The sequence below is a fragment of the Dasypus novemcinctus genome, chromosome 7 (genome assembly GCF_030445035.2).
Source record: "Dasypus novemcinctus isolate mDasNov1 chromosome 7, mDasNov1.1.hap2, whole genome shotgun sequence".
Classification (NCBI taxonomy): domain Eukaryota; kingdom Metazoa; phylum Chordata; class Mammalia; order Cingulata; family Dasypodidae; genus Dasypus; species Dasypus novemcinctus.
In genome coordinates this window covers 113,101,610-113,126,045 of record NC_080679.1, presented here as the reverse complement: position 1 = coordinate 113,126,045, position 24,436 = coordinate 113,101,610, and the positions used below count along the sequence as shown (strand labels likewise).

Genomic DNA, 24,436 nt, shown 5'->3' with positions numbered 1-24,436 from the left:
GCCTGTGATACAAAGACTTTTTAGACCTACTTTTAGAGAATCGTCATACCTAATATCTATCCACTCCCTCCTGGCATTTTATGTTTCAGGAAGACAAATTGACTTTTCCTTCTCCCAACAGTTTGCTCATAAATGTTTAATAGCCTGGTCTAGGGTATAGGAGGGGAGGGGAGGATTTGCAGAATTTACCCATTTCTGTAGTATAAACACTCCCACCATTACAAATATGAAGTCAAAGCATGATGAAGGAAAGTGACTTGCAAATTCTCTAAAAATTTACCAGTTGGCTCTTGTGAGCATACCCCTGGTTCTCATGTCACAAGTTGTTATTTTAAGGCTTTGACTATGATAGTCCCTTGACTTAGAATAGTCTTCCCTATTTGCCTGAGATACTCCCATTAATCTTTCAAAATGAAGCTCCGATGTCCTTCTCTCCAACCCGCCTTTCTTCCCCGGTGGCCCATCAGTGCCTCATCAGTGTTCATCACATTAACACATTAATCTTTTTATTTATTTATCTTTTTCCCAATTAGATTGTTAGTATTTGATAGCACTTGAAATTTGCAGATGAGGGAATTGATGCTCAGAGCCTAACACTGTAGAGAAACATAATCAAGATCACATTTTTAATAGCCCAATATTTAAAAACCTGGATAGAGTAATACTCTAAAACTTCCGTGTACCTTTGTTTGACCTTGGACATATGACTTAGCAACCCTAAGTCTTAAGCTTCTCTTCTTCAAAATGCAGATTTGAATATGTTAACCCATAAGTTGATATGGAAAGTTGTCTGTGAAGTGCCACTCGGTGTATGGAACCTGGGAGTCAATCGGCAAGTGGCCATCTTAGGCCATGTCTTAGGTGAACAATACTAGAAGAACCTCCATTGTTTCTGACAATGCTTTGGACAAAGAAATTATATATGTGCATTGCTAGAGTGAAACAGTTTCATTATTTCAGGTGAAATAGGATACTCTTTCAATATTTTACCATGGTGCTTTAGCATTTTTAAAATCCTCCTATTTGAAAGCTTAAACTAGATTTTAATTTTTCTCTCATATTAGGTACGTCATAAAATCAGTTACATCTATTTAAATCAGTGGCCTCCTGTTTTTCTTCTTCTGTTCCATCAGCTTTTGCATGCAAGACTCCTTCCCTTTGACTGCTCAATCCTGCATCATGCCAAAAGACTGTGAAACCACTGAGTGGTCCTCCTGGAACCCCTGCTCCAAGACATGTCGTTCAGGGAATCTTTCCCCAGGATTTAGGAGCAGGAGCCGGAATGTGAAGCACATTGCTATTGGAGGTGGAAAGGAGTGCCCTGACCTTCTTGAGAAAGAAGCCTGCATTATCGAGGGAGAACTTTTGCAACCATGTCCCAGGTATTGTGCATTCTTTGGTGTAAGTGTGTAACATCATACATTACTGTATATATATATAGTGATGAGGATGTTAATTATAACAATAGCAGCTGTGACATACATTCACTGAGTCTTTGCTCAGTATTGACTTTCAAAATTAGACATTATAGACCAGGGGGTTAAGACTATGGGATTTGGTACAGACTTCCTGGGTTCAAGTCCTTTTCCTGAGACTTTCTAATTATATGAACTTCAGCAAATTACTTAGACTCTCGTACCTTAGTTTTCTTATGCTAGCCCAATGCTCGACATAAAATAAATCCCAATAAACATAAGCTGTTATTAATTGACAATTCTTACTTAATTCTTAAAACAACCTAAGAAGCACCTTATGTTGAGTGAATTAAGCCAGACATTGAAGGACAAATACTACATGACCTCTCTGATATGAATTAAGCAAATCAAGCTGTTTCAGAGAGCTAGAGACTGGGAGATAGGCTTACAGGAAATAGAGGGGGAGAGGAAGGTTGTGAGCTAATGCCCACATGGGCAAAATCTATTATAAAGTGGAGGTAAGTCATTGTGCAGTGAAGAGATAAGACGAGGGCATAGGGATGCTATTAGGTTGGACTTTGCAGGATTGAGGGGGGCCTGGATTGGGAGGATGGGTCAGATGGTCCAAGAATTGGGGGGAGGGTTGGGGGAGAGCAAGTGAACACAGGAGATTGTCGGGTGTGTGGTTGAAACTATAATGTTGAGAAAACTCTTTAAAAAATATAATAAAGAAGGGTTATGGGTTTAAGGTGTTTGATGGGGGGCATCAGGCACAGGATTCACGTGGGGCAGGCTTTTAGGGAGTATATTTGAGTGCTCATCATGTCTTAGTGTGTTTATTAGTGGGTGGAGACCCATACAGTGAGTGGGAAGGTGTTATGCCCCCATCCTGTGGAGGCCTGATGTTCTCAAACAGAGAGGAGGGTGTCTCTCAAGAGCATGGGTGGCTCCCAATGGGGGAGGACAGACTAGTGTGTCAAGCTTTCAGCATTGTTGAAAGTATCTATGAATCTTGTCTTTCAAGCAGTGAAGCTTAGTTGGCACTGTGGGCCCTGAGCAGAGAGAGAGAGCAATAGAATAGTTGGAAGAGGAGGTAACTGGGGGGTGATGGGAGTTTTCTGCATGATCCTGCAATGATGGATACAGTCCATGTTAAATATCACCAAAAATTTATGAAGGTATATAGTCTAAAATGTAAAACATAATGTAAACCAAAATGTGACCCACATTTCTAAAAGTGTACAGTCTAAAATGTAAACCATAATGAAACCATGGTTAGCAAGTATGTTTCAATATCTGTACATCAGTTGTAGCAAATGTAACATCCATATGTAAAAAGATCATTGCTGGGGAAGGGGGGAAACGGTTTGATGTTGGATATATGGGAGTCCCCTATATTCTTTATGTGACTTTACTGTGACCTAAAACTTTTTTGAAGACATAATAATAAAAAAAAAAGGATGTAGACATGAGGAAAAAATGGAAGAGATTGCCTTGCCACTGTACATACAGGGCAACACCTATTACAGTGATGAAAGGCAAAAGTAAGAAAAAAATGTATATTATTTCTCATTTTTTTAACACCCCAATTTATTTTTTTACTTAATTTTAGTTTTTCTAAACTATTATGTATTCTATTCTAATCTTTAAACCTATCATTAGTATTTCATTTTTCTATTAAATGAATTTGGCAATATATTAGGCTTTATTTTTGAAGAAGTTTTGGATCACAGAGTGGTTCAACTATGGCAGGGGTGGAGCACTGATGTAGGGTGTCATTGATGGGGGATGCTTGGATGGGAGGGAGCTCTCCAGGGCATGCATATAAGGTATATAGATACATTCAGTTGTTTGTTGAGTATTGACATAGTGTGTAGTTTCACATGACAACTGAGGGAGTGCTGAATTCCCATTCCATGGAACACTGTCACACTCCCCAATGAAGCAGCAACAATCTCCCAAGTGCAAGGGCAAAAACCAGTGAAGGAGGATGGTCTAATGATGGCTCCTTGATACTGATGACTATGTTTAAGAACCTGTGTGTTTGGAATTTCAACTAGGCCTAGAGCTGCAGGGTGCCTAAGAGTTACCTCCTGAGAGCCTTCATGTTGCTCAAGTGTGGCCACTCACTAAGCCAAACTCAGCATATAAATGCATTACATTCCCCCCAGCATGGGACATGACTCCCAGGGATGAGCCTCCCTTGTGCCGAGGGATTACTTCCAAGCACCAGCTGGTGATGCAACTAGAAAAAGACCTTGAATAAAAGGGGGAAATGGTAAAGACAAATGAGTTTATATGGCTACGGGACTTCAAAACGAGTCGGGAGATCATCAGAGGGTTCCTGCTTATGCACATCTCAGCAGGATCTCAGAGACAGCCAAAGTAGATACAACCCCAGGTAGTGGTGCTCCTGAGGACTATGGAAACACCCTTGTCCTATGGTCATGGCAGATAGATCTGGAGTGCAGTGCCTTGCCAATGGGCCCTACTTTGGAATTTGTTCTCCTGAGTGTGATGGAGTTGGATTCAGATGTGACCTCTCTAAGCATGCCTTTTCTGTTACTCTTACTGAACCTGCCTTTGGTGCTGGGGTTCGTGTGTGCTCAGGGGACTTGGGTTGCTGGACTGTCTATGTGCCAGCTGGGCCCTGAGCCTTAGCAGATTTGTAACTCCTACACTCCGGTTTGTTGGAGTTACCCAGGTCAGCTAACAGGGAGGTGAAGATGATAAACCACCACAACAGGGAACTGAGATGGTCTACAATTGTGAGCAGGAGAATCCCATCCATCAGTCATGTGGGATCTAAGCCCCCTCTTAATTTAAAGGTGGAGTGGATATTGCCATCCTAGGGTCCTCAGGAGGGAGGAATAAAATATGGATTAGAATAGACTTACTGGTATTTTACTATAGAATTATTGTGAGTCTAGCAATGGAAGAAATTATGTCATTGATGTGGAGGTAGTGGCCATGGGAGTTGCTGAGGGCAGGGAGAGGGAAAAAGAGGTGTGATATTGGGGCATTTTCGGGACTTGGAGTTGTCCTGAATGATATTGCAGGGACAGATGCAGGACATTATATATCCTGCCAGAACCCACTGAATGGACTGGGGGAGAGTGTAAACTACAACATAAACTATAATCCATGATGCCTAGCAATGCTTCAAAATGTATTCATCAAAAGCAGTGAATGTACCACACTAATGAAAGAAGTTGTTGATGTGGGAGGAGTGGGGGTGTGTGGGGAATGGGGTATATGGGAATCTCTTATATTTTTTATTGTATTATTTTGAGTGATTTATGTATCTTAAAAAAAAAGCCTAAGAAGTGATTTGTATCATCCTCATTGTGTGGATGAGGAATTAATGCTTAGTGAAAAATTAAATAATTCCTCAGGTCACAGATCTATTGAGTGTCCAAGGCCCATTTCTAACCCAATTCTGTGTCCATATCCTTCAGTTACTCTGTAGTATGTCTCTATTCCAGATTCCCTAGGGAGAAAGGAATATCGGAGATTACTTGCTATATTTTAATATCTTAGTATTGGTTGTATTTTGTCTGGCTAAAAGCCAGCCCTGCCATATTTTACCCTTTGGGTTATTGGCTTATGATGGACCCAATCTGAAATGCCAAAAGTGAGTTCATTGAGACTGGCTGTATAAGCCTGAAGGGGATGTATTGGTGGTGATGTCGGCTTGGCAGCTGCCTGAACTGTAGCTGTCACCTCTGTGGCTATTTTAGATACAGTTTTTTAGTAATATCTTATACTCTCTATGATTTCACAATCATTTCCCCAGTGAAAAAATAAAATGAAGCAAAAATACCTTCTTATAGAAATTGATTATCTGGGAATGTGTGACGATGTATGTGTGTTACAAACTGAACAGGTGTTTTTTTTTTTAATACACTTAAAAAATTTTTTTTGAAGATACTTAGATTTTGTAAATGTTACACAAAAAATATAGGGGATTCCTATATGTCCTGCTCCCTACCCCTCCCATGTTTTCCCGTATTCAGCACCTTTCACTAGTGTGGTACATTTGTTGCAACTGATGAACACATTTTGGAGCATTGCCACTACATGTGGAGTATAGTTGATGGGCTGAGGAACCTGAAGGCCTGGCAGTTCTTTAGGCCTGATAAAGTGTGTGTGTTGGGGCAGGGTGGAGGTGGTTAGTGAGGCACGTTCCTAGTGTCTAATTCCTAGCAGCTCACTCCTGTTTTGCCACTGAAATCAGTGTTGATTGAACATCCTGCTTGCATACTGATTATTCATTTTTCACTAAGTGACCCTTTGATTCTTATCATTCCTCAGTTCAAAAGCAGAGAAGGTAGATGTGACTTATGATCCTTTGCATATTAATTCATATTATGTAACTCACAGAATCCTTCCTAGCTGTGTTGTGCATGAAGCCTTTCAAAAACACTAATTTTGGGCCAAGACAGAGACTTGGAAATAGTACAACCCTGGGGTTTCTGTCCCTGTTGAAAACAGATCGACCTGGATTAAAATGATATCTTCATCAATTACTAGCTGTGTCACCTTAGACAAGACTTAAAAATTCTCTAAGACTTGTTTCCCTCCTCAGTAACAACACGGCCTCTGTTGCAGAGTTGAAATGCCAGGCATGTAAAATGTCAGGCCCAGTGCTCAGCACAGCAGGCTCTACACGAATGGCCACCATTATTGTTGTTGCTATTTGCAGTTGTGTTCATTTCCCACTGAAGGAGTATTCCTCATTTCCTTGGAAGGTGTACTATAGCTATTCAATGGGGTAGAAATTATTTTATCTGGGTGATTTGGAAATCCTTTTTGTTTTCCCCTATGCACACGTAATTTGGAAAAGTTCTCCATGGTAGGCTGGTGGGAATAAAATCTGGGTTTAATGATTACCTTGACATTGGTGCCTTTTCCTCCACTCCTTCCATGGAATGTCTGGTATACTGTTTCTGATATTTTCAATGGTTTGTTGATTATAAAAATGGCATTCCTCCATTTTCTCTCTTCTTTTCCTTTGTTAACAACTATTACAGTTCTCTTGGAAGTCAGGCTGGGGGTGCTTTACTGATTATGCTTAGGAGGTTGAATTGTGTCTATATTTGTTAAGTAACACATACCTTTTATCAGATACCTGCTATTGGCCAATAACTGTATTAGGGATTTTATAAAGATTATTTAGAGGAACATAGAGTTTATCTTCTAAATGGGACACTTTGTAGAGGGAAAAAGATGTAGAATGCCACTGTTAAGATTCAAACTCAGGTCTCTTTTGCTCCAAAATCATTGTTCTTTCCGCTACATCACACTGAATCGCATGATAATTGTAGTGAGCACACACCAAGATAAAGGTATATATATACATATGTACATGTATTCATATATAGCATGTTTTTTTTAAAACAAAATAATGTGAAATGCAAATAACTCAGGATGTGCCCAAGATAAAATTTATGTATTTATCTTCATTTGATTGAAACTTAACATCTGAAAATAGAGGCTGACAAGTTTTATTGGTGATGAACCTGGCCTTCTGGTGCTGCTGTTTAAAAATGTTGCTGAATTTTTGTTGTTGTTGTTGTTTTTCTTTTTTTTTTACCTTCTCAAGTGTTGAATTTCTAGGAAATATGAATCTTGGAGAACCCATTGAAATACCAACTGGTGTTCCCTAGCGAGAATTACGTGTGAACTAATGAATCCACTTAGCCAATGCAAAGAGAAGGCATGAACAACAGCAAATAGCAATAGAATTAACATCTGCTTGTGTTCTTTTTTGTCTGAAATTCAGGCCTCTACCACAGGAAAGCATAAAGGCTATGTACCAGCTTTTGTTTCTAGTTGACATCAGTGATTGAAATTTATTGTGAATGAGGGAAAGAAAAACCAATTATTAGGGAACAAAATTCTCCATTTTTCCTTTCCCAGAATTCGTCCTGAGTATATTATATTCTTTAAGCAATTTGCTTCACTGTATTTCTTACCAGCAGGAAAATGTACATTTCTGTGACTCTTCATCATTGCTTTTGTTTTTAACTCTCTTAGAATGGCTGTTTGGCTTTTATCTTTCCACTATCTTTGCTACAGGAGGTGTATTTATTCATTCAAAAAGAATATATTTTGCTCTTGCTATAGACCAAGCATAAAATTAAGCATTTGGGTTACCTCAGTTAAGCAAAATAGACAAATTTCTCTGTCCTCATGGGACTTATATTTTAGTGGTGATATAAACTATAAATAAATGCAGTAATAAACTAAACTATATAGTTTGTGTATGTGCTATGGAAAAAACAGAAAAAATTACAGTAGGGCAAGGGTGTGGGGCTTGGGGATGCTGTGAAGGGGGCCAACACAAGTTGCGGAATTAAACAAGGTCGTTTGAAACGTCTCCTTTGAAAAAGCAGGATTTGGGGTTCTTTGGACCTGAAGGAAGAGGGGAAATTAGTCATGTGGATAATTGGGGGAAGAATATTCCAAGAAGAGGGTATAGCTAGAGGAGTGTTCTAGGCCCTGTTAATTTTTATTGTTCAAAAAGTTCTTTTTCCTCAGTTGCATAGCTTAGGCATCACTCTCTCACCAGGTAGGCTCCATTGAGCATTTTAGCTCTGAACACTAGGAGTCCCAGACCCGAAGGCATAATTCTTTTTTGGGTGTGGTGACCTGGAAGATCTCATTGCCGAAGTACTCCTTGGGACCACAACACTTTGAAAGTTGCCTTGGGGTCCTAACTTAACTTAAAACAGGGGTTCTTAACCTGTTTTTGTTCCACGGACCCCTTTGCCAGTCAGGTGAAAACCACAGACCCCTTCTCAGAATGTAGCTGCAGAAAGTTTTATGACTCAACATTGGAGGCCAGAGAAATGAAATATAATAAGTTGACTTTTTTCAATTCAAGCTCATGGACCCCCTGAAATCTTAAGAACCCCTACTTGAAACAAATACGGATTTATGCTTTCCTAGTTTGGGAAATTTTAGAACCATGTGGAGGTTAGCATTGTGCTTCAAATTTGTTTCAAAGTTGTACAGTTTTTGACCAGGACTTATACAGACCCCCAAATAGCCTTTAGTTCAGTGTTACACAGTTTCCTTGTAATTCTGTGTGACACCGTCCCCCAGTATAACACTAAGCACTATATTATGCTGCGATAGAGATAGCAACCAGAGAGACAGGATAAATCTGCCTACCGCTTGCTACTGTATTTGGATGTGGTTATCTCCTATCTTATTGGGCATCATGACTTCAGGCATTATGCTAGTCTCTGCTCCCAGATACTCTAAAATAGGGATTTTATAATATACCTTGATACTTGGTTCCCTTTATTTGTCTAGAGTAACATCTAAAGTTTTAGATCCTACATCTCAACTAAGGGGAAAGTAAAAGGCATTCTGAGACCATAAAGGATAAGATGATCCTGGTTAGTAGATAAGATAAAGAAAAAGAACACAGGGGGCTATAGTATTTTTAACTGCTTACTGTCAGAGAGCTGAGACATGACCTGATTTGGAACAGCTGTGACTCTAGAGTCCCCATGCTTAAGTAGGGAACTCCCATTCTGGCTGAAGAAGCTGTATGCAGCACTCAGACTATTGAAAAATTTCAACTGCAGACATTTTTCTTGGAGGCAACCAGTTTTCATGAGAAACTGGCTGTTCTACCTCTTGAAAGATAATTTAGATTTTGAAATTAAATATAAGAAGGAACATTTAAATGGTGATTAAAACTCTGAAGATGATCTCAAGGCAGAAGCTACTTGACTGATAGTATTGTGTAGGCATTTTGATATTCCTGCACAGGAAAGCCAATTTGTAAAACACCATTTCAATACTCTGGTCTGACATTGAACAGATGGACTCTTTTAGTCTGTCCTTCCCTGCTCCTTATATGTACAGATTTACCCTTATTATGGATAAACTAGAGATTTTTCACAAAAAGTCTGTCTATGGAAAATTATGCTGAGAAATCTACCTCCTGCAGCCCACTTTGATTTGCTTATAAAAACAAGCCCCCCAAACAAGCCTGGTGTTTCCTAACATCTGTTTGAGGCACTGACCTGATTTTAGATCTTCTATATAAAATTATTTTCTATGAGACAACTCTTGGAGTTTAGTTGATAGATTTTTTAAAAAATTAATATTGAAGCTAAGGATAGAGACAAAGACAATGAAAGTGGATAAGAGCTTGGCCTTGTTGTTTGCTTCCTTTCCCCATTGGGATGGAGTGAGTGCTAGGATTGATAAGTTGTGACCTGCTTGGACCTGTCACTGTGTTAGTTACTGGAGAATTTAGAAAACTAAAAACTTTCAGTCTGTTTTCACTTAGTTTATCTGTTTTAAGAATCTTGTAATGTATAGTCTTTCAAAACTAGAGCATCCAGAACACTAAGCCATGTCTTCTAAGGGTGTTTAATACTTAGTGATGTTTCCACATATTATCCCCATCGATATGGATTTTTGTTTGTTTTTTTTCCTCTACCTAAGAGAGAGTAACAGCTAGAAATGTGCCTGGATTATAACAGATGCTCAGTAAACATTGGCTAAATGAAAGAATGAATGGAAGCTCAAATGTGGAGTCATTCCAGAACAATGTTATACACAGAGTGCTTTATTCCATACTTTTTATATTGTGAGTGTATGTGAAGGATTCACAGAAATTTGTAAAAAGCAGATGAATCTGGCATCTTCAAGGAGATTAAGTAAGGACATCTACCCAGAAATGGATGACCTTGTAGATCTTGCCACGATCCCCAGTGGCCACCACGATCCTGCAAATATTGTGTGTGGTTTTCAAGATGAGAAATCTCTGCTATAATTGGTTATAAGATTCGCTTCAAAAAGAGTGAGGAATGAGATAAAAATTTAAATTTATGAAAGGTTGGTTCTTAGAGCAGAATGATAACATTCATCTTCTATCACATCTTCTGTATCTTTTCTTATTGATTTTCTACCACAGCACCTAATACCTTGCACATAGTAGAAGCTCAATACATAGTTGTCAAATGAATTCATGCATGCTTTCAGAAAGTTTTTTAAAAAAATTATTATTATTATGTTAATTGAGTAGCTTTTCTGCAGCATTTGAGGAGGAAAGGTATACTAGCCTGGAACCAAACCTCAGGAAAATCTGTTTTATAAAAGAAATGATTCTTCAAAGAATCTAGAAATTGTTTCAACAAAAGAAAACAGAAAGCCTTTTATTGGGCCTATTTTTTACTTGTCCATATTGTGTCATGAATCCCATTGTGCTATTTTATTTTAAGTCCTCCTGGACTGATGATTTTGTTCCTCAGTTAGTGTAAGAAAGTTAACGTACTGCTAAGTGCTATCCATAGTGGTAGAAATATATTAATAATACATATGTAGAGTTTGGCAAGCAAAGCCATCTGCTGAAGAGCAAAGAGCTTTGCACTTCAGAGTAGCTTTCCATAATCAATAGACCCAGTCTATCCAATAAAAAATTACTAGTGCAGAAAATATATAAAGCTTGATCAATTCTCTTTATCTTGGTCATCTGTTCAGCAAAAATGACAAGATAATTCTTTTCTAAATGCATTTACAACTTTAGAAGGACAACAGACATTATCATAAATTAGTTATGCTGCAGTACACTGATTTTTAATATACGCAGGCATTTAATTTTGAATATCTTGCACTAGGTTTTAATTCCAAGAGAGTTTGCAATACTATATGTGCTCAGTCAAAACATGACCATTAACTAATGCAATTATTCTTTCAATCTGTCATCATTACAACACTTAAGATTCTATTCCATGTTGCTTTGTTTAAATCTGAGCTTTTAGAAGGAGAGCAGAAATCCACATGTTGAAAGCAATGCTAAGCCTTACAAAACTGACTAGTGGGGAAGCGGACTTGGCCCAGTGGTTAGGGCATCCATCTACCACCTGTACAGCTGGCCCACGCGCAATGCTGATGCGCGCAAGGAGTGCCGTGCCACACAGGGGTGTCCCCCGTGTAGGGGAGCCCCACGCGCAAGGAGTGCAACCCATAAGAAGAGCCACCCAGCGCAAAAGAAAGTGCAACCTGCCCAGGAATGGTGCTGCACACACGGAGAGCTGACACACAAGATGATGCAACAAAAGGAAACACAGATGCCCATTCCGCTGACAACAACAGAAGCGGACAAAGAACATGCAGCAAATAGACACAGAGAACAGACAGTTGGGGTGGGGGGAGGAGAGAAGGGGAGAGAAAAAAAAATTATTAAAAAAAAGTGACTAGTGAGGATTCTAAGGGCAAGATTACTGTAAATCTCTGATAATTCTGGCATACAATATTGCTATTAGAATCCTTTTTTGTCACATTAATAGGATGAAAGACTTTAAAAATAGTCACTAAATATGTCTACTTTTCTAATTTCAGCTTTACTAGTTTAAGATGTCTCTACTGATTGCTTTGTAGCAGTGAATTCTTGCTCTTTTTGCCCTATCACTCCATCAATTCAGAGAATAGTTTGATTATAGGATTCCTCAGCAAGACACGTTCGCTTCTTGGATGATTTAATTTCAAGGCAACAAGTAGGCTTTCCTAATGAAAAATTTGTGTCCTTTTTGGGAACATGTAGTTCCACAGAGTAAGAGGATTCGTTTCTCTGACTTAATCTTGTCTTCTTTTTATAAGTTGCAAATACCTCCTGACGATAACATATTAACATGTTTCTTAACTTTCTACTTTATGTAGATACATTATTAGACTGTTTCCCAAGAGTAGACTTAATCATGGGGAAAATAGGAAGAAATCGGATAATGAGTTTCAGGCATGATGAGAAAGCTTCAGATAACAGATTCTAGGAGTTAAATGAAGAAAAACTGAACTGCATAGTTAATAAAAGTGTTTGATAGCACTGATATCTGGGTTGTTGCCCCTTTCTTGGGCTGTCTCATCTACAAATTCATGCCCAGGAATTGTGGTATGAATACTTGGGGCAAAAAATATTCAGTTCACTTATCTCTTTCTCTCCCACCTCGTGTCTAATCCATTTGAAGTTTACCTTCATCTTCAAATATATTCAAGCTCTGATCTTCCCACCATGTTTACTAAGACTGCCACATTTGAAGCCATCGCTGACTCTCTGAGACAGGCAAAGTTGTCTAAACTTGTCTCCCTCCATTCTGCACCCCACCTCCATAGTCTACCCTTCACCCTGTATCCAGGGTGATCCTTTAAAATGTATTCACCAGGTGCAGTGAATGTGCCACAATGATGAAGAGGTTGTTGATGTGGGAGGAGTGGGGTGAGAGGAGTGGGGGGTATATGGGGGCCTCATATTTTTTTAATGTAACATTTAAAAGAAAATAAAGAAGAAGAAGAAGAAAAAAAAAGTCAACACATTTCTTGTAGATTGCTTCCATCAGCCTTTAGCAAACTAAAACAAGCTTATGCACTTCCTACCAATTTTCACTGTCATTTTCCATTCCCATTTCTGGATTAATTTCTTAGGGAGAAACTCCTGCCTCATTCACTCTACTCCACACAGCCATGCTTGTATCACCATGTTCTCCCAAAGTTCATCCATCACAACTGATGGGATGAATGCCAAGTTTTTCAGCCCACAGGATAATGAAATATAGCAGAATCCAGATTGTACCAAATTCCAATCACACAATACTTGAATAATTCAGTTTTCAGATAACATGTTAGAATAACCTCTGAATTGGAAACCACATTTATGATGCAATCAGGACTGTACTTGTGGATCTGAGGAATAATGAATGAAGATATTAACATTCATCTGAACTAGACTGAGGCAAATCTCCACCTCTTGCTAATGGACTCTACTGTTACCACAATCTTAGAGTTGTCAGTCAGAGAGTAATTTTTATCTGCTACAACTTTAGGTGTCTGAAGAAATAAGATTCTGTGCTGCAGATCCATAATTTCTCCTTTGAGTTTATCTTCCAAAATATCCACAAAGGCAAATTCATCATCCAGAGACTTTCAGAAATGTTTCTGACACATGACATATCAACTTGTCCAACACACACTACAGTGATCTTATTGTTTGGGCCTCTTGGCTCTTCTTCTGTGACTGGTGCAATCAGTTTTTCTTTAAGAATGGTTTGTGCACAGGACTGAGAGGACTCTCAAGATGGCCATACAAGTCCATTGGTGAAGACAATGTAACTGTGTTTATCTTCCAGTGCAGGATCTGTACCTGTCATTTTTTAAATCCATTCTGCCAATCTCTGACTTTTGGTTAGAGAGTTTAATCCATTTATATTTGAAGTAACTATAGATAATACAGGATGGTTTTCTGCCATTTTTGCTACATGACCTTTGTAAATATTATACCTTTTTGCTCCTCAATTTTTCCTTTAATGCCTACTTTTTTATTTATTTGATTTGTGGTATGTTACCTATTCAAGTACATTTTCATTCCTTTCTGTTTCTATTTTTCATATATATACTTTGTGATTACCATGGGGATAAAACTTAATATTCTAAGTCTGTAACAAATTTGTTTGTTTTGATATCAATTTAACTTTAATAGCACATGCATATACTCTTCCTATACCCTTCTCCTCCCAACATGTTACAAATTATATTGATATATATTGTGTTCTTAATCCATAGTTTTACCATTGCTTTTTATGCATTTGTATTTTAGAGCATGTAATAAATTAATAATGGAGTCATACCAAAATTTAAAAAAAAACAAAAAAACATCAGGTACATCATCTCATTAGGACACACCCGTCCTAGCCATGTTGGCTTCTGGGCTGTTCATGGAATGTGCCCAGCCGTCTCCCTCCCTTGGCCCTTTGAATGCGCTGTTCTTTCTGCTTATAAAACTTCTAGTCCACTGATGCTTGTGCCCTCTCCCTCATTTAATTCAAGACTCTGGGGCCTTCCTTGCTCAGAGCACCAAAGTAGCTCCCCTAGCCCATCTCTTGCTTCCTTGCATTATTAGACACCAGGTTATATATAAATGTTTTTATGTAAGTTAACTTCACAGGATCAAGGAATTTGTCTCAGTCACTGCTATGCATTTCTATTGCCTGGAATAGTAATTGTACCTGGCACATCATTGAATCTCAAGCATCACTTGCTGAAAGAAAGGATGAAGGAACAGAAGGATGAGAGAGTGATTCTCTTAGCATGTGGGCAGGTACATTTCTTTTTCTTTTTTTTAACTTTTAAAAGCATTTTTTAATTTTTAAAATGTACATAGAGCACACAAAATGTTACGTTAAAAAATATAGACAACCAGCAAGATGGCAGCAGAGTAAGGAGCTTCTAGAGTCAGTTCCTGTTACAGGGCAGTTAGTAGACACCTAGCACTCTCTGGAGCTAGCTGAAGCACCTGTTTGGGGGTTCCAGGAGGCCAGAAGAGCATCCTGCCACATCCTTGAAGGAATGGAAGGAGTAGACTGCCCATCTGCAGGGAAGACTAGTAAGTAGAGCACTCCACGCCATGGAAGCTGGTGCCCATCCACTGGTGGCATCAGGAGCTGTTCCGTGGCTAGAATTGAAAGCTCCACTTCCCAAAAAATTGGGGAAGGAAGAGATGGTTGGGTACCAATGTGAGCTACTGATGGGTAAATTCAGCAGGCTAAAGTATAGTTCTGAGAACAGCTAAAGTTTGAGCCTGTCCATGTTAGAAAGAGACTGGTAGCTGCCATCTTAATTCCATGCCCGGCTCAAGGGGAAGTGGGACGGACTGAAAATCTCAGTGCTGGTGGAGACCAGCTTCTTTCCATCCCGATCAGATTGCAGCCGTAGCCTAGTCCCCACCTCTACCTCCAACAGGAAGGAAGCTGCAGGGACCTGTGCCATCCTCTCTGGGAAGTTACTAGCCAAGCTGCAGAGACCAGTGATTATCCTACTCTGGCAGCACAAGCTGCCCTAGGAGCTATTCTGTGCCTGGAATTGGAAGCTCCATTTCTCAAAAATGGGAGGAGGAGACGTTGGCTGCCGATTTCGGCTACTGATTGGTAGGCTTGGTGGCTAAGATAAAACCCTGGGAACAGATGGGATGTGAATAAATCCAAGTTGGAAAAAGACTGGTGGCTGCCATTTTGACTTCTCCCTCAGCCTGAGGGGAAGCCAGGACCGAAAAATCACAGTGACTGTAGGAACCGGTATCTGTCAACCAGCATGGCCTACAGCCCTAGCCTAGGCTTCAGACCCAACTCTGGCAGGAAGGGGGCTGGCAGGCCTTGTACCAGCCTATCCAGGTAACTGCAGGTACCTTTGGCTGGCACAGACTGAAAATCGGAAGACTACTGGGGCAAATGCGGTCATCTTGGACCGGTACTGCATATATTGCTGCCAACACCTTCAGCTCTATCCATGCCCCAGGTAGGGGAGAAAGGGGCGAGAAGCTTCATCAGTGTCTGCGGACAACTATAGTCTAGGCCTGCATGACTTGGATTATTCCATACAGCTGTGAATCTGTCCGTACCCCTGCCAAAGAAAAAAGTTGGGAGAAGCTTCATTGGTCCCTGGCACAATGGGGGCAGTTTGAGCCTCCACAGCTTATAGCACTAATTATGACCTTGGCTCCTGCTGCACAACCAGCAAGGGTGAAAGGGCAGGAAGCCCTGAACTAATGAGAAAAATTGCACCCAGATAAATACTCTAGTAAGCCAGATGCCAAGACACCAACAAAAAATTATAATCAACATCAAGAAACAGGAAGCTGTGACCCAGTTAATGGAACAAGATAAGCCTCCAGATGACATAAAAGAGTTGAGACAACTAATCATAGATGTTCAAACAAATCTCCTTAATAAATTCAATGAGATGGCTAAAGAGATTAAGAATATTAAGAGGACACTGGATGAGCACAAAGAAGAATTTGAAAGCGTACGTAGAAAAATAGCAGATCTTATGGGAGTGAAAAGTGCAATAAATGAAATTTAAAAATGTTGGAATCATATAATAGCAGATTTGAGGAGGCAGAAGAAAAGATTGGTGACCTTGAAGAAATGGCCTCTGAAAGTGAAAATACAAAAGAACAGATGAAGAAAAGAATGGAAAAAATTGAACCAAGGTATCAGGGAACTAAATGACAGCAAAAGACATGCAAACATACATGTCATTGATGTTCCAGAAGGAGGAGAGAAGGACAAAGGGGCAGAAGGAACATTTGAAGAAATAATGGTGGAAAATTTCCCAGCCCTATTGAAGGACATAGATATCCATGTCCAAGATGCATGTACTCCCATCAGAAAAAATCCAAATAGACCAACTCTGAGACACATACTCATCAGAATGCCAAGTGCCAAAGACAAAGAGAGAATTCTGAGAACAGCAAGAGAAAAGCAATGCATAATGTTAAGGGATACCCCATAAGATTAAGTGCTGATTTCTCACCAGAAATCATGGAGGCAAGAAGACAGTGGTCTGATATATTTATGAAACTACAAGAGAAAAACTTCAAGCCAAGAATCTTACACCCAGCAAGACTGTCTTTCAAAAATGAAGGTGAGATTAGAATATTCACAGATAAACAGAAACTGAATGAATTTCTAAGTAAGAGATGAGATTTTCAGGAAACACTAAAGGGTATGCTGTAGCCTGAAAAGAAAAGACAGGAGAGAGAGGCCTGGAAGAGGGTCTATAAATGAAGATTATATCAATAAAAGTAACTGAAAATGTCAAAAAAGTGGTGAAAATAAAATATGACATGTAAAACTCAGATAGGAATAAGCTTAACCAACTATATAAAGCACTTGTATTCAGAAAACTGCAACTCAATGTGAAAAGAAATCAAAAAGGCCTAAATAACTGGAAGAACATTCTAATGGATTGGAAGACTAAATATAAAGATGTCAATTCTACTCAAATTGTTACAGATTCAATGCAATCCCGATTAAAATTCCACCAGTATTAAAAAGAAATTTTGGGGAAACGGACTTTGGCCCAGTGGTTGGGGCGTCCGTCTGCCATATGGGAGGTCCGCGGTTCAAACCCCGGGCCTCCTTGACCCGTGTGGAACTGGCCATGTGCAGTGCTGATGCACGCAGGGAGTGCAGTGCCACGCAGGGGTGTCCCCCGCGTGGGGAAGCCCCACGCGCAAGGAGTGCGCCCGTGAGGAAAGCCGCCCAGCGTGAAAAGAAAGAGCAGCCTGCCCAGGAATGGCGCCGCCCACACTTCCCGTGCCGCTGACGACAACAGAAGCGGACAAAGAAACAAGACGCAGCAAATAGACACCAAGAACAGACAACCAGGGGAGGGGGGGAAATTAAATAAATAAATAAATCTTTAAAAAAAAAATAAAAAATAAAAAAAAAAAAATAAAAAGAAATTTTGAAAACATGATCATCAAATTTATTTGGAAGGGTAAGGGGTTCTGAATAGCCAGAAACATCATAAAAAGGAAAAGCAAACCCTCATCTCCAGACTTTAAACCATATTCCCTAGCTTTCGTGGTAGAACAGCATAGTACTGGCATAAAGACAGACATATAGACCAACGGAACCAAATTGATGTTTCAGAAACAGACCCTTACATGTATGGTCAAGTGATTTTGGACTAGCCTGTCAAACCCACACAGTTAGGGCAGAACAGTCCATTCAGCAAATGGTGCTGAAAGGATTGGATATCCATACCAAAAAGAAGAAAAGTGGACCCCTATCCCACAGTTTATCCAAAAATTAACTCAAAATGGATCAAAAACCTAAAAATAAAAGCAAGAACCATAAAGCCTCTAGAAGAAATTGTAGGAAAATATCTTCAAGACCTGGTGGTAGGTGGTGGATTCTTAAAGGAGATAAGAGGAGGACTGAGATGGACTACTGATGTTTAATATATGTAGTAGTTTTAATTAGCTTTACTGTAAAAGTGTGGAAATATATAGAGTGGATGGTAACACATAGTAACAGCTAGTTGATACGTGGGGATGTGGCTGAAAAGGATAGTCTAGGTATATAAATACCAACTGACAGAATGCTAGAGAATAATCTAGGAACTGGATATCACAGTAAACCAAGAGGTGGAAGAGAATTGTGGTTGATGGTACAGATGCAAGAGTGTCCTTTCTGAACTACAGCAAATGTACATCACTACTGCAGGTGCTGAGAATGTGGAGAAGCATGGGAAAAATACAGCTGGAGTGACTTATGGACTGTGGTTAGCAGTAATAATATAATATTCTTGCATCTATGCAAAAGATGTACTGTGTTGATAATGAGGCAGTAGGGAAAATGTGAGCCAAATGTACACTGTGGACATGGTAACAATCAGATGATATTATCTTATCTGTATCAAATGTTCCACCACAGTGTGGTGTGTTGATGGAGGGGTGTTGTTTGGGAATTCTGCACATGTGCGTGATTGTTTTATAAGTTTACAACTTCTGCCATAAAAAATTTATATATTTTAAAAATATTTATAGGGTGGGTTGAGGGAAAAGCACACCAAATGTAAGATAAGGACTATGATTAGTATTAATATTTTGATAATATTCTTTCATAATTTGTAATAAACATCTCACTTTGATGCAGGGTGTTGGTGGAGATTGATGTATGAGACCCCTGAATGATGTTATGCATGTTTGCTTTATAAGTTCACAACTTTTACTATACACTTACTTCTTTACATATGTTAATATATAAATTATATAAAGATAATAATCAGGTTGGTTGGGGGAAAAATACTTTGGTTAGTAGTTATATTTTGACAATGCTCTTTAATCATTAGTTAAAAATGTTTAACAACAATGCAAGTTATTGGTGGTAGGGTAAGGTAGGAGAGTCCTGTATGATGTTATATATGTTTGTTTTGTAAGTTCACAACTATTATTATACACTTATTGTTTATGTATGATTATTATGTATGAGTGATATACTTCAATAAATTAATAAAAAAAACAAAAAACAAAAAATATATAAGAAGTTCCCATATATCACACTCCCCCATTCCTCCCACATGAACAACTTCTTTCATTAGCGTGGTATATTCATTGCATTTGATGAATAAATTTTGGAGCATTGCTACACAGCTTGGATTATAGTTTACATATCCATTCCATTCAGCATGTTATGGCAGGATGTGTAATGTCCTGCATCTGTCCCTGCAATATCATTCAGGACAATTCCAAGTCCCGAAAATGCCCCCACATCACACCTCTTTTTCTCTCTCCCTGCCTTCAGCAACTCCTGTGGCCAGTGTCTCCACATCAATGGTATAGTTTCTTCTATTGCTAGGGTCACAGTATTTCTAGAGTAGAATACCAGTAAGTCCACTCCAATCCATATTATATTCCTCCATCCTGTGGACCCTGGGATGGCGATGCCCACTCCACCTCTAAATCAAGAGGGGGCTTAGATCCCACATGGCTGATGGATGCGATTCTCCTGTTTGCAGTTATAGACTCTCTCGGTTCCTTGTTGTGGGGCTTGTCTTTTAGCTCCTCTCTGGCTTTGGTTTCTCATACCTACCTTTATCTTAACTAAAATTTCCTTTAGGACTTGTTTTCCCTGTGGATTTGGAATTCATATGACCAGCATTTCTCTCCTCAGAGGTTTGGGAGACCCACAGTTCCCAAACATGTGACCCTCTCTCTAACAGTAGGCCATCAGAGTTGTTTCCACATAAAAGGATGGCAGATTTACCCATATTCAGAATGAATGACCTAGGGCACTGTGGGGAATTTGATTTCAGAACTCATGGGAAGGATTTCCTCATAAGACATTTGTCTATGCACCTTTTAATGGGAATTTGAATTTCCACTATCAGAGATTCCTTTATTTAGCTTATCTTTTGTTTCTCTTTCACCTGCATATCCCTCCTGAAAATGCTAAAATTTGACCCTGTGGGATTGCTGTGCTCTAATTTTAATGTCATTGGCTAAAAATGTTCTCAAATTGTTTGTGTTGAGAAGAAAAAAAATATTTTGACAATGTGAAATATTATTGGTCATATGTCACTGACAATATCTTTGTCATCAACAGAGGAGTTAATAGATGCATCTTTTTTTTCAGACAAGGACCCATTTCCTCTGCCAGACCAGCATTTACTTTTGCTGGTAAAGCTTAGGCAAAATAGCTGTTGTCTACTAAGCTTGCATCTTGTACCACCTGAAGCAGGGTTGCGTTAAGAATATGTGTTTGAAATCAGATAGACCTGATTTTGAATCTGTTTTTCCACTTACTTAATTATGTGTCCCTGGGAGTGCCAGTTTTCCCCTCTGTAAAATGGGAAATACTATTTTCTTCATAGGGTTGCTGGGAGAATTAAATGACGTCATGGACTTAGAATGCCTAGCCCAGAGCCCCGTGCCTGGCAGTCAGCCCACAACATATGTTGGCTGCTATTCTTAGTCCTTCGGGGACATATTATGATTCCCTGGTAGCACAAATAAATTAGTGCCTTGTCTATACTGTTCAGCCAGACCGTTTGAAAAAAAGTCAGTCAGTTCTGTTCACTCACGTTTGGTAAGGGGTCTGAGGATTGATTTATGGCTGGCATTGCATGACTTTCTTCTCTGCTTGAGGCGTTTCAACAGCCAATTTCTAAGTGCTGTTCAGGTATAGCAGGTCAGACCCTGACCTTTGAGAGTGGCCGTATCCCCTCCTGAGCAGGAGGACAAAATGATGATGCCGTGAAAGGCACGGACCTGGCAGATGGAGGGAGGAAAGGACCGGTGACTGACAGGGGTGCTCGCCATTAAAGGAAACGACCCAGGCAGTCAGGAAGCCGGTTTTCCGGAGGCTGGGGCACTAGCACTGTAACAACTTCTAAAGCAGAACGCGAGGAACGCTTAGCCGAGCTCACTCTTTTGATTTCTTATTCTGTCAGATCCTAGAAACGCTTTCTCAGGTTGGTGGAGTTCAGAATGTTCAGTTTTCATGGCTGCCGGGTGATTTGTGACTAAACATAGATTGGACTTTTGGAAAACAAAATAAAGAAAAAAGAGATGAGCAAAGACAATGAAAAAACCACGTTTTAAAAAGTAATGTAGAAGCCCTTCACTGGAGTGCTTTTCCCCTTTGCGTCTTGCTGGGTTGGCATTTTCTCTGAGGTGGTAAACAATAGCAACAGCGATAAATGTCTTATATTTCTTTAGAGAATTTATCATTTGCTAGTGAATAGAAGTTGGGTGTTTTGGGCTGATGAGCTACCAAGAGGGTTTTTGTTGTAAAACTATAGTCATTGAACTTTCCTTTTCATTTTTCTCCATAAAGACTTCCAAAGTTCATCCGTTGCTAATTCTTGTAAGGTCATGATAAATTACCTGGAAAAGCAGTTTATCTAGCACAGCCCATTCCTTTCAACCAAGGACACACATTACTGTGACTTGCTAAAGTCTAAACTGTAGGTTCATGCACTTTGCTGAATCTTGGTTGCTGGAACTTAGACCATGGCAATCTTGGCATCTTTAATAGTTGGGCCTTTGATGAAAATTGATGAAATCCTCATCAATAAAATATTAATTGTGCACATGTGTGCATGTGTTTATATTTTGTCTTCTTTGGTAGCAAGCGACAAAGGATACATGTAAAAGGACAAAAGAAGAAAGGGAATTAACATTTTTTGAAATTTATCATATGCCAGGCTCAGTATTTGGTATCATTGTCCCCATTTTACTGATGGGAAAACAGAACTGAGTGCTAGTTCCCTGGCTAGTAAGTGGCAAAGCTCATAGTAAAGCTAGATCAGTCTGACTCCAAAGCACACCTGTCCAACTTACTCACTAACTACATCACAGGAGCCTCATATTCACCTGCTGTGTTTGACTTCCTCACTCATAGCTAGAGAGCTCTTCTTTTGGGGAACATATTGGGGAAGAGCGTTTGAGATAAGGACCTGGTAACAGTTGACCCCAGCATACTCTAATCCTTTTGTATTTTGCCCTGAAAATCAGAGCTACATGTGCTTTGAGACCCAGAGATGACAGGGGCAAAACCTCTTACTTATTGACCATAGGTAGAGAATAGGCTGAGACTCAGTGGGAGTGCGGAGAAAGGCTCTGGAGTCTTGCCTTTGGAGGAGAGCTGTTTCTGGGGAAAGGCAGACCTGAAGTTCTGTCTCTCAAGCCCGGGAATTGGAAATGTATTGTTGTCCATATTTATGTTGCATTAACAGGACTTCTGTCTGTACTTCATACTCCATCCCAGCCCACTGAATAATTTTCAAGCCTTAGAAAACCACATGAAAATGAAGAAGTTAGGTCAAGGGTAGGCAACACATCCCAAAGGATTGTCCAGATCCCTTTTCTATAATGGACTTTTCATGTGACTTGTGCTTCTCTGCTTTCAAGCATTTTAAATGCCATTCATTGTGAGAGGATTAGATCAGTATAAGATTTCTTCTCCAAGAAGAAATCTTGGTTTTAGCATCTGCTTCTTGATTGTGCTTTTAATCTAGTTTCTTGGTAATGTATGCTTCTTTTAATTTTGAATAATCACCAGGCAGAGGAATTTTTCCTATGATCTGAAATGTGACAGCAGATACGAGCACGGTCTTAGCGTTTACTTACTGTTCCAGAAGTTAATGACTCTGATGGTATTTACATGAATGCTGTAGGGTTGTATTTGTACTGTGGGTTTGAGGAATGTTGTAATAACCCACAAAAGGAAATTGTGTCTAAAATAATTCTCCAGGTACAGTGCTGTGAGAGCTGTTTGCTTTCTGTATAGTTGTGTATAAACTTCATTGTGCTTCCCCCCTTATTTGCATGCATGCATGTGTATGTATGTGTGCATTTATGTATTAGTGTGTTTCTTAACTGGTTTATGCTAAGGAAACATATTCCAAAATCAGTTTCAATGACAGCATGGATGTAAATGTGAAAAATATAGTGGCTTGGTGTTAACTCATTTTTAATATGGATGCCTCTATCAAACTGGCAAGGGGTCAAATGGGTAGAAATGTTTATATCAAGAAGGATGAAAAGTTTAAGGTCATCTCTATTTAAAATAAAAGTGTACAACGTTTCTTTCTCATTTACTATCCTAGTAAGTAAAAACAGAAGGACAGCTTTCACACAGTCATCTCGAAGTTTATGAAGTGAAACTCCATGACTACTTCAGTTGCTATGAATCAGGTCCTTTCGTTTGGATTTCAGGGAGAATGACAACTCCTTCCAACTTCCAACTAATTCTTCTCTCTCAAATAGCTTTAAGACTGAGACACACCCACTGAATTTCATATTTCCTTCCTTTATTCCCTTCATTCTGTGCTGTCTGTTACCACTGTGGACTGTTGTGGATTTCTCTGGGAAATTAAAGGGATTTAGTAATTCAATGCCAGCAGATTTCCTTATCCACAGGCAAAGAATTCACCCTAGAAAGAGAGATTCTATGCTCCTGATGTCATGCCTTAAGTTTTCTTTTGACTCTCACATTTTCCTTATTCCTTCTTTTTCTTTTTAAATGTATCAAACCACAACAGGTATTCCTGGAGGACTTCGGAATGGAAAGAATGCCAAGTCTCTCTCCTGGTGGAGCAGCAGGACCCCCTCTGGCAGGCAGCGGGACCGGTCTGTGGGGGTGGGATCCAGACCCGGGAGGTGTACTGTGCCCAGAACACCACGGCGTCCACTCTGCAGAAGGCCAAGGAAGGTAGGCAGCCAGCTCGGGGACAGAGGTGCTCCACCACCATGCCCCGGTATTCACCTTGATACGATAAACCTTCAGCATCCACTGATTTAATGTTTGTTCTGTTGACTGTTTGCACAACATCCCTGAGTACTGCTACGTGCAATAATTTGGAATAGTTAAAAATAATAGTAAAAATAACAACACCTGCCTCAAAGGGTCATTGTGATAGTGAAAAGAGAAAAGTCTACTTAGTCTATAGCATAAATTGAATGTTACAGTTTTGGGGACTGGTATGCTGGAGTGAGTCAATTTGTAATGAATGAGGAGCCCTCTATTTTTTCTCAAAGAGTATTTTTTTGTGAATTTGTGAATGTGAGTGTTTATATAGATGTATTCCTTTCAAATGGGAAGGATCCCCTGTTTTTTTGTTTTGTTTCTTGCTTTTTTTTTTTTTACCATATTTTAATTTATCCCAAGAAGAGGAAGAAGAGGAGGAAGAAGAAACTTCCTCCAGTTTAAGTT

At 39.5% G+C, this 24,436-nt stretch overlaps 1 protein-coding gene across 2 annotated transcripts in view; it reads left to right on the top strand.

Annotated features, from left to right (window-relative positions):
• Window positions 1-24,436, top strand: part of THSD7B (thrombospondin type 1 domain containing 7B) — an 882,043-nt gene that overhangs the window by 327,396 nt on the left and 530,211 nt on the right. For both annotated transcript variants that reach the window (XM_058301029.1, XM_071216471.1), the window contains 2 exons: window positions 1,134-1,382; window positions 23,766-23,935. In XM_058301029.1, the coding sequence (XP_058157012.1) occupies window positions 1,134-1,382; window positions 23,766-23,935 (419 nt within the window). The remainder of the gene's footprint in view (window positions 1-1,133; window positions 1,383-23,765; window positions 23,936-24,436) is intronic.